At 70.0% G+C, this 15,152-nt stretch overlaps 3 protein-coding genes across 7 annotated transcripts; 1 reads left to right on the forward strand and 2 right to left on the reverse strand.

Annotated features, from left to right (window-relative positions):
• Window positions 1-578: 578 nt before the first annotated feature.
• On the reverse strand, window positions 579-4,096 carry PDIA2 (protein disulfide isomerase family A member 2). Of its 2 annotated transcripts, none has more exons than XM_076350912.1 (11): window positions 3,880-4,096; window positions 3,137-3,343; window positions 2,695-2,828; window positions 2,490-2,627; window positions 2,289-2,405; window positions 2,084-2,209; window positions 1,809-2,003; window positions 1,334-1,454; window positions 985-1,166; window positions 817-900; window positions 579-659 (listed from the first exon to the last, which is right to left on the reverse strand). In XM_076350912.1, the coding sequence occupies exons 1-11, from the start codon at window positions 4,094-4,096 to the stop codon at window positions 579-581; spliced, it is 1,602 nt and encodes a 533-aa protein (XP_076207027.1). The 2 variants fall into 2 exon arrangements, with proteins under 2 accessions (XP_076207027.1, XP_076207026.1); XM_076350911.1 differs by having other exon boundaries at window positions 814-900.
• Window positions 4,097-4,576: 480 nt separating this feature from the next.
• On the reverse strand, window positions 4,577-8,320 carry ARHGDIG (Rho GDP dissociation inhibitor gamma). The gene is given in 6 exon segments (XM_076350734.1): window positions 4,577-4,897; window positions 4,992-5,055; window positions 5,596-5,740; window positions 5,742-5,829; window positions 6,853-7,035; window positions 8,220-8,320. Coding segments are annotated over 6 exon segments (753 nt in total). The 5' UTR covers window positions 8,293-8,320; the 3' UTR covers window positions 4,577-4,697.
• Window positions 8,321-9,470: 1,150 nt separating this feature from the next.
• RGS11 (regulator of G protein signaling 11) lies at window positions 9,471-14,875 on the forward strand. 4 transcript variants are annotated; one of them, XM_076350750.1, is made up of 17 exons: window positions 9,471-9,535; window positions 10,247-10,375; window positions 10,731-10,781; window positions 10,868-10,974; window positions 11,088-11,139; window positions 11,223-11,281; window positions 11,469-11,545; window positions 11,663-11,744; window positions 11,913-11,981; window positions 12,674-12,703; window positions 12,789-12,850; window positions 13,100-13,213; window positions 13,352-13,467; window positions 13,896-13,983; window positions 14,100-14,238; window positions 14,308-14,390; window positions 14,462-14,875. In XM_076350750.1, exons 2-17 carry the CDS (start codon window positions 10,279-10,281, stop codon window positions 14,586-14,588), a joined length of 1,353 nt encoding a protein of 450 aa, XP_076206865.1. In that variant the 5' UTR covers window positions 9,471-9,535; window positions 10,247-10,278; the 3' UTR covers window positions 14,589-14,875. The 4 variants fall into 4 exon arrangements, with proteins under 4 accessions (XP_076206865.1, XP_076206862.1, XP_076206863.1 ...); XM_076350747.1 differs by having other exon boundaries at window positions 10,279-10,375; XM_076350748.1 differs by having other exon boundaries at window positions 10,279-10,375; window positions 12,680-12,703.
• The last annotated feature ends 277 nt before the right edge of the window (window positions 14,876-15,152 follow it).

A 15,152-nucleotide genomic window follows, 5' to 3' on the forward strand; every position in this document is an offset into this window, starting at 1 on the left:
TGGCTCTTGCCTTTCCTGGCTGTGACAGCAGCTCCTGGGGCTCCCCTGGGGCTGGTACGCGATTGTGGAGCCCCATGTTGGGCTCTTCTTGCCTTTCCTGGCTGTGACAGCAGCTCCTGGGGCTCCCCTGGGGCTGGTACGCGATTGTGGAGCCCGGGCCTGGGGTGGGAGGGCTGCCTGTGAGCCGCGAAGGAGAGACCCCGGCTGGTTCACCCCATCACCTGCTCCCCAGCAGCCCAGCACAAGGGCCAGCGTGGAGAGAGCCGGGCTCCCCCCAGGGCTGTGTCCTCCGTGGCCTTGGCCACCCTGTGTCATCGCAGGGCTACCAGGACGAGCGCCGCGACACACACGGGGCTGTGCTGGCTCAGCACCCCTTGGCAGGCAGGCAGAGGGCCCCTTGCAGCACCCCCCTGGGTTCAGTTGGCAGCGGGGGCTCTGCCTGTCGCGGCACCTGCCGGCCCTGCTGCGTCCCCAAGACACATGGGTGCTCCCCAAGACGTGCTGGGGAGCCACAGACACAGAGCAGAGCCCGCATCGTTTCCAGGTTGTTTATAGCATGAGCCCAAGCGGGACAGGGCTCACAGCTCATCCCGGGTTTCGGCTGTCCCAAGTGGACTCGGCTCCTCCCTGCCTGTGCTGTTCTCAGGGGTCTTGGGCACCTGGAGAAGGCAGCGGTGAGGCACAGACGGACACACACACCCTGCCTGTCCCCGTCCCTATCCCGCAGGATCCGTCTCCCTGCCCAGCGAAGGCTGGGAGCTGCCCTGGCGTGGGTGGGGGTCCCTGGCCCTGGCGTGGGGGAACATGACTCACCGCAGGCGGCTCCTCAGGCAGCGTCCCCCCATTTTCCAGGAACTTGGAGAAGGTCTCCACATCTCGGGCGCTCTTGTACTCAACCATCTGGAGCCAGAAGGGAGATGAGGAGTGACCCCGTCCCCCAGGTGCTAGCAGAGCCAGGGTGGCCCGATGGGTGCCCCCACCTACCTTCCTGCCCGGCCCCGCAGGGAAGTAGTGCAGGGTGGGGAAGCCGTTGATGGTGATGTTCTCCAGCTCGTTGGCCGTGGCGTCCAACTCGGCAATAACTATGTCCTCATGGTCCTTGTAGCGCTCGCCTAGCTTCTCCCAGGCGGCCGCCATCGCCTGGCAGTGGGAGCACCATGGCGCATCTGCAGGACAGGCACAGTGCCGGGGTACAAGCCGGGGGACCAGGGCTCCGCCAGGGTCAGGGTGCAGCGTTCCCCGGGCGAGGGGTCAGGGCTGGGGGCTGTCACGGTGGGGGGGGTTGAGCCCCGTGCAGAGCTCGGGGAGGGTCGCCGGTGGCCCCGGCACTTACAGAACTTGACGAAGACATTCTTGGTCTCGTCAAACGCCACCTGCTCGAAGGTCTTGCCCACCAGGACTTTAACGGGCCGCATGTCCCAGTCCTCGGGGGGCTCCGCAGTCAGCAGGCGGGGCTGTGGGGACAGCCAGGACGGCCACAGCCCGGGGTTAATGGTGCCAGGGCCCCATGGGGCACAGCACGGGATGGGGGCCCCTAGCCTGCAGCCAGGGGTGCTCCTGTGCTGCCTTTTGGTCCACCTCTTCCCCTCTGCCACCATCCCAGCTCTGTGTGTCTCCACATCAACAGTCCCCTTCCTCCTTTCCCGTAACAACCCCCCAAATCCTCGGGCCTGGCAGCACAAGCATCAGCGAGCAGGTGGCTGGTGTTCACCGCACAACTGCCATCATTAGGCTTCAGAGTTAACAACCCACCGCTCACCACAGGGAAGTATCGCTGGTGCTGACTGGCACGGTGCCGCATCCCTCACCTTCACCTTGCCATCCAGCACCGCCTGGATGAAGGTGCGTATGGCTGTGTCTGAGAAGGCGTCCTGGTCCATCTGGTACTTGCGGTTGTTCTCCATCTTGACTAGGCGCAGGGTGGGGGCGTCGGCAGGTGTCAGGCCAAAGAAGGGCAGGACATCTGCGCCGTATCCAGTCACGTCCACCACCACGAAGAGCACCTGGGTGGGAGAGAGGCAGCACTGATGCCAGGCTGCCCCACGGCCACCCCACCCATGTCCCCACCACGGGACCTCCTCACCTCACCCCGGAAGGTGCCGGCAGCTGCCCGGAAGCCATCTTGCAGCGCCAGCTGCGCCGACGATGACTTGTTGAGGAAGAGCAGCATGTGGTGGGGGATCTTGGCACTGAAGATCTGGTCAGAGGTCTGGGGAGCAGGAGGAGGGTGAGGGCCAGGGGGCCATGGCCCTCATGGGTATGGTGACAGGGCTGTGGCCGGGTTGTACCTCGTTGGTGAACTCCATCACCAGCTCCAGGCTGTGGACGCGGAGCAGCCTGGTGAGCTTGGCCGCATCCAGCCCCTGTGCTGGGTCCACGGGGAAGTCTGTCCGTCCCTCGTCAAACTGTCGGGGCAGGGGCCAGTGAGGGCTGGGGAGGGGGGGGACCGGGATGGCCCCCGTCACTCCCCCCCACCACCACCCCCTCACCTTCTTGAAGAGGCAGATGGTGTCGGCCGACAGCCCATACGCCTGGAAGAGCTCAGCTGCCTCGGCCACGCCAAACGGCACGTCCACCACCTCACCAGCCACTTCATAAAACACCTGGGCCGCCTCGCTCCCCAGGTCCTGTGGGGCCACACCATGAGTGGCCACGGCCACGGCCCAGATCCGGCCCCCGCCAGCCCCAGCCCACCTTGAAGAAGCCGACGACCACCAAGTCCTGGGAGCTGATGAAGGTGGCGGCAGTGTCAGTGTCCTGCAGCAGCGTGGCACTGGGGCTGGCCCGACGCTGCATCCAGCGCACAATGCCTTCGGTGTCCATGCGGCCTGGCACGTGGAGCGGGGGCCCCCACCGTCACCCTGGCCACCCCTCGCCGGGCTGCCACCCCCACCCCCACCCCCACCCCCCCCCCATGCCATCAGCCTTGGCCACCCGCCTGCCATCACCACCGCGGCACTGCCTGCCATCGCCCCATGCACCGTCACCACGCTGTCACCTGCCCACCATCACCACCCTGCAGATCCCATCAGGACATTGCCACCCCTCTCACCATCACCCCCCCGCCCCCACCCATCCTTGCACCCCAGCCTGCCCCAGCACCCGTCATGGCCATCGCGAGGTGCCGTGGCCCTACCAGTGTAGGCAAGGGGGTGAGTGCGGTTGCCGTCACGGAAGAGCTTGAGCGTGGGGTAGGAGGTGATGCCGAACTCGTTGGCCAGGGCCACCTGCGCTGTGGCGTCCACCTTGCCCAGCCGCACCGGACTGGACTCGTTCCTCAGCACAGCGGCCGCCTGGGCAAAGGCGGGGGCCAACCGCTGGCAATGCCCGCACCACGGCGCGTCTGTGGGCAGGGGACAGTGTCGGCGGTAGGGACAGCCCTGGGACAGCTGTGGGGTGTACCTGGTCCCTAGGGTGGGCTTCACAGGTGGCCAGGGCACGTAATGGCTGCGTGAGTCTGGTGGGCTCCAGTGCATGCCCCTGTCTGTGTCCCCTGTGCCATGGCCCATGTCCCACACCCCCACCGTGTGTCCCTGCCCCGTCTCCCATGCTCCTGCTATGCATCCCCCACCCCATGCCTCTGCCTGTGTCCCTGCCCCGCGTCCCTGCCCTGTCACGTGCCATGCCCTGTGGCCCTGCCCCTCTGAGACACAGCCTTACCCCTGCCTGCACCCCATGCCCCTGCCCCATTCCCACCCCCACCCTGTGGCCCGTCCTGCACCCGTGTCCTGCCTGTGCCCCTGCCCGCGTGTCTGCTTCTGCCCACACCCATGCCCCTGGCCTGTACCCCCTGCCCATATTCCTGCCCACACCCATCCCCACATATGCCCCTGCCCATACCCCTGCCCACACCCCTGCCCGCGTCAGGAGGACACTTACAGAACTCCACCAGCAGCAGCCGGTGCTCGCTCAGGGCACGGGCAAAGTTGTGCTCATGGAGCACCAGGACGCCGTCCTCCTCCCTGAGCTCATCTGAGAGCGTGTCATCCTCCTCCGCCACCACCTCCCCATCCTCCTCCTCGCCCCCCAACGCCGGACCCAGCCAGGCCAGCGACAGCACCAGCAGCCAAACCAGCTGGGCCCCGCAGCCCCACATGGTGCCACCACCGTCACCAAAGCCGGCACCCGGGGGGGGGGAGGACCCAGATAAGGGCCCCAGGGCGGGTGGTGCCAGTCCCCTGGGGCTCGTGGCCCTCCGCTACTGGCTGCTCGGCGCCACCGATAAGGCAGCAGGACCAGGTGGCTGTTTTCCAGCCACCCAGCCCCGCAGTGAGACCCGGCCCTGCCAGCGGGACAGGGACAGAGGGGACGGGCAGAAGCGATGGGGGCATGGACACACCAGTAAGAGACCAGTCTGTAGGGTTTAATGGCAATGGAAGAGCACAGCCTGCGGCCGGACGGGCAGCTGGGCACGGCGCTGCCACGGCAGGGTCACAGCCCTAGCCCCAGCGATGGGGACGCCGTGGGGACCAGGCGGGCGACGGTATTTAAAAAAAAACAGCAATTAAAAATAACTTTGGTTGCGAAGACCACGACCGTGGGCACCCGCTCGCCAAGGGACCCCCCCCACCCCCCCACCCCCACCCTTCACACGACCTGGGCGAGCGCAGTGGTGCCAGCGAGGTGTCCCCTGGGATGGCAGGCACTGCATCCCCGAGCTGGCGGGGGGGGGGGAACCAGGGTGCGGGGGGGGGGTGTCAGTCCTCCCAGGTCTTCTTTATGCAGAGGCCCCACTCCCAAGAGAGATGCTCCGTCTTGTCATCGTCGGTGATGAGGGAGCGGACGTGGTAGGAGCCCCGTGCCAGCCAGCCCCGCGGCGCCTCCTCTGCCGGCGTCACCACCTCGTACTCCTCGGCCCGCGGCGCGTAGCTGCCCACCATGAAGACGTCGCGGTCCACTGGTCAAGAAGAGGAAGGGGGGCGGACAGATGAGCAGGGCCGGGGCAGCACGGCCCCCCCCCCCACCACCCCCGGCCCCCCGACCCCACTCACCGGGCCGGCCCCGGCGGTAGGTGAGGTGCAGGCACCGCAGCCCGCAGACGATCTCCCTGTTCACCTGTGGGCAGAGGGCAGGGACACCATGGGTGCTGCCCCACAGCTTGGTGCCCCCTGCCCTGGGGACCCCTGGCCTTGGGGGTCACCCATCTCTAAAGCTCCATCCTGCACCCCCCCCCAGGATCGAGCTTCTTGGGCAGGATTGGGCACTGAGCAGGATCAAGGGTGGCAGGGACCCGTGGGAGGGGCAGGGACCTCCAGGGACCCCTGGGAAAGGCAGGGACCCAATGTGGCTAGAAACCCTGAGAGGGTAGCAGGGACCCTGGGGTGTCAGTGGTGTTGGGGGCAGCAAGGATTCCCAGGGTGGCAGGGACACAGGAAGGCAGGGACCCCAGAGTGGGCAGGGACCCCCGAGGGGGCAGGGACCCTGGGGCAGCAGGGAACCCATGGGTGGCAGGAGGGACCCTGTGGGGTAGGGACACATGGGAAAAAGGACCCATGGGGAGCAGGGACCCCATGGGCCTGGGACCCCGGGGTGTGAGGGTAGCAGGGCAGTGCCTAGCCCAGCTGGCGGGCACCGGGCACCATGCACCCATCTCACCTTGAAGGACACCTTCACCCTGTAGTCCACCCCCTCCTTCAGCACAAAGGCCCGGCCCCGCAGCATCTCCAGGTCTCCTGCATGGGGAGATGGCCCATGAGCCTGGCACCCCTTCCTCCTCCTCCCCCCATCGGTGCCCCCACTGCTCACCTGTCAAGTCCATGGTGATGGGCCCCGGTGCCTGCTCGCACATCAGGGTGAGCTTCGTCACCTGCACGTTGGGCACGCTGGCATCTAGGGACAAGCGGCAGGGCACAGATCTTACCCACGCGCACCCAGCCCACCGACACTGGGGGGCTGCCCATGCCCCCTGTAATGGCACGAAGGGCCACAGTGCCCATGGCGGGGGTGTTAGGAGCCAGCGAGTGCCGGGCAGCCCAGGCAGGGTGCAGGAGACCAGGGGCATCGCGGGCCAGCCCCCACCTTGGCATCAACGCCTTTGGGGTAAGACCACGTTTAAAAGGGCCCAGCCACAGGTATCTCCCAGGGTGCGATGCTCCCTGGCTCGGGAGCGGGCCAAGGGGGTGGGGAGGAGGAGGCGGGCAAAGGCATCCCTCGAGGCAGGCGCTGGCCTAATTGCACCTCAACAGCCCAACCTGCACCCCATCAGCAGCTTGCACCCCCACCACCCCACTTGCACCCCGTCAGCCTGCACACACGCCATCATGCACACCTCATGCACCCCACTGGTTCGCACCCACCTCACCAGCTTGCACACACACACACACACACATATCTCCCCCCACCCAGCTGTCATGCACCCATCAGCCAGCACACCAGGGTGCTGGGCCCGTGGAGCCCCCCAGCCTGGCCCAGGCCCCACAGACACGGAGGGCAGCACCAGGCTGGGGTGGCTGCTATGGGTGTCACGGGGAGTGGGGGGCACCGTCTGGGCACCGGCAGCTGTGCCACCCCGGGGCCCCCGCGGCTGCTCACTCCATCTCTGTCATCCTAATGAATTTCCTGGTCCCTTGTAACCGTTCCTATGGAAACTGCGGCGGTGATCCCGTAACCAAGGCAACCGGGGTCCCCGGGCAGCTGTTGCCATGTCGGCAGGGGGATGCCGGGGTCTCCGTGCAAGTGGGGGGCACAGGCAGCACCCACGGGCGATGCCAGCTGGGACGCACCCTCCCTGCTGGGGCTGCCCCACAGGTGCTGGGGATGCCTGAGCTCCCTGCGCCCGCTGAGGCTGCATCACCCAGCCTGAGTGCCGGGGTGCCAGGGTGCCCAGCCCCAGCGGGCAGCCCCCGGCCTTACCCACAGCAGCAGGGATGGCACCCAGCAGCGCCTGCTTGTACTTCCGCAGGCTCTCATCCCCTGGGTCCAGCTCCTGGATCTCCCGCAGGCTCTTCTTCTCTGGCGTCTTGTACGCCAGGGCCACGTCGGCATCCTCCTCCTCCTCTAGCGACAGCGTCACCCCCTCCTTGTCAGCCATGATGTCTGCGGGGGACAGGCAGTGGCAGTCCCACCGCCCCGGGGACACCCCAGGGGACACCCCCCCACCCCGTGACACGCAGGCACTGGTGGGCAGGGGGTGGCTGAGCTGGGACACGCCACAGATGGATTTGGGCAATTCCCTGTGGGGCAGCCAAGTTGTCCCCCTGCTCGGGGCCGTGGGGACGCCATCAGGCTCCGTGTCCCCAGGGCCCGGTGGCACAGCTGAGACTCGAGGCGTTGCTGCTGGCTGCCTTTCCACACGGTCATGGAGAAAGACGAGCTGGTGCCTACGTGGTGCACACTGTCCAGGGGGTGTTTGCAGCCCACCATGGCCCGCAGGCGCCCTTCGCACCCTGTCACCTGGAGAGGTCCTTGTCACCACCCCGTGGCCCCCTCCAACCCCACTGGGCAGCCACCAGCCCCATCTCCCACCCCAAACCCAAACTGTCAGAGGCTGCAGGGAAAGAAAACGGCTCTGGGGCAAACGGTGGCTCCGGTGGGTGCCAGGCTGTGGGGGGCACAAGGGCAGGTGATGTCCCCATGGCTCATGACTCTGCCCCGCCTGCTGCATCACCCCACACACCCCCATCGCCCTTCTGACTGCAAGCACTGTGCTCCCCAAGCCCCTGGAAACCCCATCCCCAGGGACATGTGGGGAGCACAGCCTGGGGCAGGGGCCACCACACTCAGCCCCCGGGCCGCAGGGCCAGCTGTGCAGGTCCCTGGAGCAGTGGCGGTGACCGGGGCACAGAGCGATGGCCCTGCTGCACCTCTAGGCCCCCAGTAAAGGCAGAGGCCCTGCGCCCCGGGGCGCCCGGCTGTCATGGCAGCGTGCGGCACCCGGCCATGCTGGCTCCCAGCCCAGGGATGCACCCACCCGGCCCCGCATGGGTGGCAGGACAGGGCGGTGTGCACCGGGTGCCACAGGCCGAGCTGCGAGGTGGCAGGGGGGCGGCTGGGTGGTCCCCCGCCCTTGCGGGATGCTCCGGTCCCCCCGGGCCTGGGGTGACGCTCGCTCCTGAACGCACCTGGTCCCCGGGGCGATGCTCACCTGTTGGGGAGCCGGGGCGATGCTCCCCTCCGGGGCGATGCCCACCCCACCGCCCCCAGGCGATGCCCACCCCCGGGGCACTCGGGCGATGCCCTCCCGCTGCGGGGCCGCGCTCCCCCGGCCCGCCGCCGCTCACCTCGGTAGCACAGCGCCAGCCAGAGCAGCTCCAGCAGCTGCCCGCCGGCCTCGCACACATCCAGGCCGAGCATGGCCGGGCCGGGCCCGGCGCCCCCGGGGCCGGGCGGGGCGGCCGCTGCCGGGGCCCGGGGCGCGGCTCTGCCGGCGTCGGCGGCTCCGCCGGGGCCCGCGGCCGCGCTCCTCCCGCCCGCCGCCGCCGCCGCCGCGCTCGGCGGTGCCGGCCGCCCCGCTGCGCCGCCGGCCGCTCCGCCGCGCTCCGGGCTGCCCCGCTGCGCTCCCCGCCGCCGCGCTCCCCCGGCGCTCCCCGCTGCGCTCCCCGGCGCGGCCCGGCGGGGCGGCGGCGGCGGCTCCCGCAGACGCGGCGGCTCCGCTGCCCGCCCCCGCCCGCCCCCGCCCCTCGGCGCCGGGCGGCTCCAGCCCCGCCGCTCATGGGCGGCGAGACTGCAGTGAGCTCATCCGCCGTGCGCGCCCGCGCAGCGCCCGCCCGCGCTGCCCGCTCCCTGCCCGCGCTGCCCGCTCCCTGCCCGCGCTCTGCGAGCGCCCTGCCCGCACCCGGTCCGCGCTGCCCGCTCCCTGCCCGCTCCTTTGCCCACCAGCCCCCACGCTCCTCCAGCGCCTTGTCCGCGCTGCCCGCGCCCTGCCCGCACCCGCAGGCGCCCCGCCTGTGCCCTCAACGCGCTGCCCGCGCCCTGCCCGCACCCCGCAAGCGCCCCGCCTCTGCCCTGAACGCACTGCCCGCACCCTGCCCGCACCGCCCGCGCTTCACCCCGCACTGCCCGCACCCTGCCTGCACCCCGCATACGCCCTGCCCGCACCCCGCCCACGCCCTGCCCGCACCCTGCCCGCACAGCCATTCCAACAGCCACAGCGTCTCCCCCCGTCTGCACCCGGCGGCCCACCGGGTCAGCCAGGGCACCCCCCCCGGGGGCCCGGGGCCAGCCCTGCGCTCCCCCGACCCGGCCGGCAGAGCCGCGGCCCCGGGGGGTGCGGGGGGCCGGGTCCCGGCGGGCCGGTCCGCGGGGCCCGTGGGCAGGGCGGGGGCCGGTCCCGGGTACACGGGGCCGGGGCTCGGGGGCGCCGCGTACCGCGGTGCCCGTCGGGGCGCCCGGGGCAAGACGGTGGCAGCCACGGGCGGGGGGGGGGGGGGGGGGAGGAAGGGGGGGGCGTGGGGCGGGGCCGGGAGGGGCGGGGCGGGAAGGGGGCGTGGTCGGGCGGGGCCGGGCGGAGCGGCGCGGCGCGGGGCGCGCACCCGCGATGACCATCGTCGGCCCCCGCGGCCGGCACCGCCGCCTCCAGATGCCCTGTCTGCGCAAGGTGAGCCGCCACCGGCACCGGCACCGGCCCCGGCCCCACGGGGAGCGGGCACCGCGCCGGGACCGGGCGGCGGGCAGCCGGCACCGCGCCGGACACCGCACCGGGCACCGCAGGCGACACGGGCGGCGGGCACCGCGGGGACCGGGCACCGCGGGGACCGGGTACCGAGGGGACGGCGCGCTGGGACCGTGGGGACCGGGCATCGGCACCGTGGGGACCGGGCGCTGCGGGGACCGGGCGCTGGGACCGTGGGGACCGGGCACCGGCGCTGCACTGGGCAACGCGGGCATCGGGGACCGGGCACCGGGCAGCGCCGGCGACACGGGCGTCAGGATCGCCGGGGACAGGGTACCAGCACCACCCCCTGTACCGCGGGACAACGGGCACACCCCGGCACCGCCACAGGGCACCGAGCACCGCCCCACGCGGGGACACCCACGGGCAGCGCCTCGGAGCTACGTGCTCAGCCCCTGTCCCCCGGCCCGGGGTGCTGCCACAGCCCCGGCAGAGCTCGCTCCCCAAAACCGGGACTCCCCAACCAAGGGGTGCCTGGACACTGGGTGCCCGCAACTCCGGCATCGCACGCTCACCCGGCTGCTGGGTGCCCCGGGTCCAGCTGCGGGGTGCCAGGCTGTCCCCGGAACGGGCACAGGGTGCCCTGGGTCGGGGTGGGGGAGTCAGGCTGTGCTCAGGCCCGGTGCCCCCGGCCAGGGGGCTGAGCGTGGCGGGCACTTGCCCGGCAGATGGAGCGGATGATCGTCAGCATGCAGGACCCCGACATGGGCATCAAGATGAGGAACCAGCGCCTGCTCATCACCGTCATCCCCCACGCCATGACAGGTGGGTGCCTGCAGCAGGGCGCCCTGTGAGGCGCACGGGGTGGGGGAGGCATGTGGGTGCTCCCCGGGTGGCCCCGGCACTGCACCCAGCGCCCAGCCCTGTGGCACCCCGTGCCGCTCGCCTCCCCGCACCCACGGGTGCTCAGTGCTGCAGCTGGGATCAATTATGCATCGGCTGAGCTGGGCGGGCGCTCACTGGGGCGGGCGGCCCAGCATGTCCTTGGCAGGGCCCCCGTCACCCTGCGTGACCCCCTTGGCACCCGCCATGCCATGCCAGGGTGCCCCAGCCCGGGAACCTTCCCATGCCCAGTTTGAGGGACCCCATCGCACCCTGCTAACGCTGCCTTGGTCCCCAGGGAATGACATCGTGGAGTGGCTCATCCAGAAGTACAGCATCTCCGAGGAGGGTGAGTGCCCTGGTGTGGGCAGCCAGCACCGCGGGGATGACCAGGGCTGCCGAGCCCCCATGCAGCCCCTGCTCCTGCTCCCCCAGAGTCACTGCACCTCGGCAACCTCATCGTGAAGCATGGCTACATCTACCCCCTCAAAGACCCCCGCAGCTTGGTGCTGCGGGCAGACGAGTCACCCTACCGCTTCCAGGTACGGCCCCACCGGCAGCACGGGCACTGCTGCAGCCTCAGGGCTCCCCTGGCTCGGCACTGTGGCACCCCACGGCACTGCGCCTCAGCCTCTTCCCCCCCCCCCCCCCGCAGACCCCCTATTTCTGGACCAGCACCAAGTGGCCGGCCACGGAGCTGGACTACGGTAGGTGCCACTGTGCCGCCGGCACTGGCACGGGCTGCAGCCCCTTCCTGGCTCCCCCTGAGGTGCAACCAATCCTCTTGCAGCCATTTACCTGGCCAAGAAGAACATCCGCAAGCAGGGTGACCTGATCGAGCATGAGAAGGTGAGCGGTGCCCTCCTCACACCTGTGATGAGCTGGGGGGTCTCAGCTCGCCCAGGAGTGGGGGCTCACCCGCAGGGTGGCACCAGCTCTGCCTGTGCTGGAGCGGCAACGGGACCCGGAGCCAGGCAAGGGGACGGGTGTCGCACCGTGCCCACGGGGGGGTAACACTGCTGCTGCCGCTCCCCAGGACAACTACAACCTCCTGCACAAGCGGATCAACCACACGTGGGACTTCGTGGTGATGCAGGCGCGGGAGCAGCTCCGGTGAGTGCAGGCACGGACCCGCACCTCTGCAGCCCAGGGAGCCACTGGGGACGGAGCACCCTTGGGTGCTGGGGCAGGCAGGGTGCCAGCGCCTCCCCGCTGCTTTTGCACGGGCAGGGCGGCCAAGCAGCGGCGGAAGGGCGACCGCATCGTCATCGACTGCCAGGAGCAGGCATACTGGCTCGTCAACCGGCCCCCGGTGAGGACATGCTGGGGGGGCGGGCAAAGGGTGCCGGGCTGGCGGGTGCAGCCCTGGGCAGGCGGGAGGGCCAGGGCACTGGCACCACACATGGCCCCGGCCTGGGAATTGGTGCTGGGGGGCACAGGGGGGGTCCCTCCAGCCCCTGGCGCGATGCTCTCATTGCAGCCGGGAGCCCCCAATGTGCTGGAGCAGGGCCCCGCACGCAGGAACTGCCACAGCACCCGCATCCAGCTGGTGAGTGGGGGGGGACCGGGCACCCCCAGGGCTGCTGGTGGGCACAGGGTGCAGCTACTCGCATGTGTCAGGGTGCTGAGCTGCCCCAGTGGGTGCCCGGCCATCCCACCCCAGGCTGTGCCCACATTTGGGGGGGGCCCAGCTCTGCTAACATCCGTGTGTCCAGCCTGTCCCCTTTGCCCCAGCTGAGCCGGGGAGGGGTCTGTGTGTTTGCCCATGCGCCTGCCACCCCTCTGTGCCAGCACCCCTAAGCCCTGCGGGGTGGCTGCTCTGCCGGGAGCCCTAGCACCCCGGGGTGCCCGCAGCCACCGCCGGGCCCTTCCCCGTGTCGTGACCCCACTAACACTGCCCCGGCCCCCCTTTGCCTGGCTCGTCCTCACTAACCACCCGCTTTCTCTTCTCTTCTCTGCGCCGTGTACTGTGTCCTCTGCCCACGTAAGTGTCACTAACCCAGGGCCAGTGCCACGCTGGGGTGGGAGGTGGATGCCGGGGTTCACCCCACAGGTTGTGCCGGCTGAGCTAAGAGGGGTGTGGGGATGAGGCTGGAGGCCACGGGGATGGGCCACGGGGTGCCAGCGCGAGGAGGGGGGCTGGATGCCTGGGTCCTTGCCTAGGGTGGTGCTGGGCAGGGCTGGTGGGCACAACATCCCGGCCCTGCCATGCCCTCACCTGACCCCACGCATCTCTTGCAGACCAAGAACATGGATTACTACAAGCGGGAGGTGAGCGGGGTGAGGGGCGGGGGCTGCTCCTGGGGGGCACGGGCTGCCGGGCACCCCTGACATCTCCCCCCACGGCCGGCCCCAGATTGAGTACTGCAGGAAGGCCATGGCCAGGACAAGGGTGAAGTCCTCCATCTGCCTCGAGGGGTGAGTGGCCGGCGACTGTCCCAGCCGCAGGCAGGGTCCCCGTCAGGGTGACAGGGGCACCAGCATCCCTGCGGCCAGCTGCTGACACCGCAGTGCCTGTGCTGCCATCACCCTCAGTGGGGAGCGGAGCCGAGGCTCCGTGGTCATCACAGAGCCCAAGCACGTCCCCACCATGTCCCTGCGGTGGCTGGGGCCAGTGGCAGTGGTGGGACGGTGGCCCTGGCCGCCTCCAGCCACCACTCCTGGCAGGTACATCAAGTTCAATGAGCAGTACGTGCCCCATGACCCCATCATGTCTGGCTGCCTGCCCAGCAACCCCTGGATCACGGACGACACCACGTACTGGGCCATGAATGCCCCTACGTAAGCACCCAAGCGGGGGCTGCCAGCCCCCGGCCCCCCCCCCCCCCCCAGTACCCCAACCCACAGGACGCGGTGCGGGGTCATTGCAGGCAGCCATGGGCTGTCCGCTGCCAGCCCCGACACCAGCGTCACCCGCAGGGTGCCGACCCCTACGAAGCTGCGCGTGGAGCGCTGGGGCTTCAACTTCAGCGAGCTCCTCACTGACCCCCTGGGCCGGGCACAGCTCCTCGACTTCCTCAAGAAGGAGTTCAGCGGTGAGCGGCCCCAGCCCCGCACCCCCTGACCCATTGCCCCGTCCCAGCACCTCCAAACTCATCGTCCCATCCTGGCACCCCCAGACTCACCAACCTGTCCCAGCACCCCCAGACCCACCACCATGTCCCAGTACCGCCTAATCCACTGCCCCATCCCAGCAACACCAAACCCACTGCCCCATCCTGGCATCCCCTGACCCACTGCCCCGTCCTGGCACCCCCAAACCCACCACCACATCCCAGCACCTCTTGACCAGCCTATCCTGGCAGCCCCTGACCCACCACCCCATCCTTGCATCCCTGGACCCACCACCCCACGTTGCACCAGCTGGCTCCATCCCAGGGGGTTTGGCCCCACAGTTGGCTGGGCCGTGGACCCAGCAGTGACGGCCTGGTCCCCGTCCCCAACACTGTGTCCCCCTCCCCAGCCGAGAACCTGAGCTTCTGGGAGGCGTGCGAGGAACTGCGCTACGGGGAGCAGTCCCGCATCCCCGAGATCGTGGACTCCATCTACCAGTGAGCGCCAGCGGGGCGAGGGTCTGGGGGGGGCCGGGGTTTGGGGGGGGCCAGGCCATCACGGTGCTACGTCCCACTGTGGGGCTGGGCACTCACCACCGGCTGCGACTGCCCAGGCAGTTCCTGGCTCCCGGGGCCACGCGCTGGGTGAACATTGACAGCAAGACCATGGAGCGGACGCTGGAGGGCATCAAGACGCCCCACCGCTACGTGATGGATGACGCCCAGATGCACATCTACATGCTGATGAAAAAGGTGGGCGAGGGCAGGGCTGGGCAGGGCAGGGCACGGTTGGGCAGGAGCCTGATGCCTCTGCTCGCCCAGGACTCCTACCCACGGTTCCTCAAGTCGGAGCTCTACAGGAACCTCCTGGCCGAGGCCGTCATCCCTCCGGAGACCAAGAAGCGGTGAGGGCAGGGGCTGGATCCCCGCGGCCCTGGGGTGGTCCCCGCCGGCGCTGATCCCGCTCTGCCCACAGGGTCTTCCCCTTCATGCGCAAGCAGCGGCACTCCAGCCCCAGCCCGGCCCTGCTCCTGCCCGCGGGCGACACCGAGGAGAGGAGCAGGGGCCCTGCGGCTGACCCCGTCCCCGAGGAGGAGAGCTGAGGGCACCAGCCCCCCGCCGACGTGGGAGCCCCCTGGCCCAGCACCCTCTGGCTCGGCCGCAGCCCCCCGCCCAGCACTCCCCGGCCCCGCCGCAGGACCCTGCCGGCAGTAGCACTGAAGGAGAGAAGCCATACGCTCCCCCAGGCCAGGCTGGCCCCGCTGCAGCCCCCGCTCACGTCCCCACACCCTCCTCTCCCTCGGGGAGCCCACACCCAGCCGGCCTGGTGCAGGGCCACCCCCTCCTTCTGCCCCATCTGGGCACAAGCCGTGGAGACAATAAAGCCCCTGTGGGGAAATGCCGCGGCTCCCGTGGTTTTTGGGGAGGGGTCATCAGGGAGGTGGCTGCGGGGTGGGGGGTGCACATGGTGGTGACCACCCCTCCCAGCTGGACTTGTGTCCCCCTGGGCTGGCAGCAACCTCTGCCCTTGCCTGCAGCAACAACAAGGGTGCAGACCCCAGGCAGGGGGGGGTCTGCCCCCCAGGCACTTGTGCCCATGGCACAGCCGCCACCCACGGCTCTGCTTGCTCCGAGGGGCAAAAATAGACCCTGTTGGCAGCCCCAGC

Source organism: Aptenodytes patagonicus, chromosome 13 (genome assembly GCF_965638725.1).
Source record: "Aptenodytes patagonicus chromosome 13, bAptPat1.pri.cur, whole genome shotgun sequence".
NCBI lineage: Eukaryota > Metazoa > Chordata > Aves > Sphenisciformes > Spheniscidae > Aptenodytes > Aptenodytes patagonicus.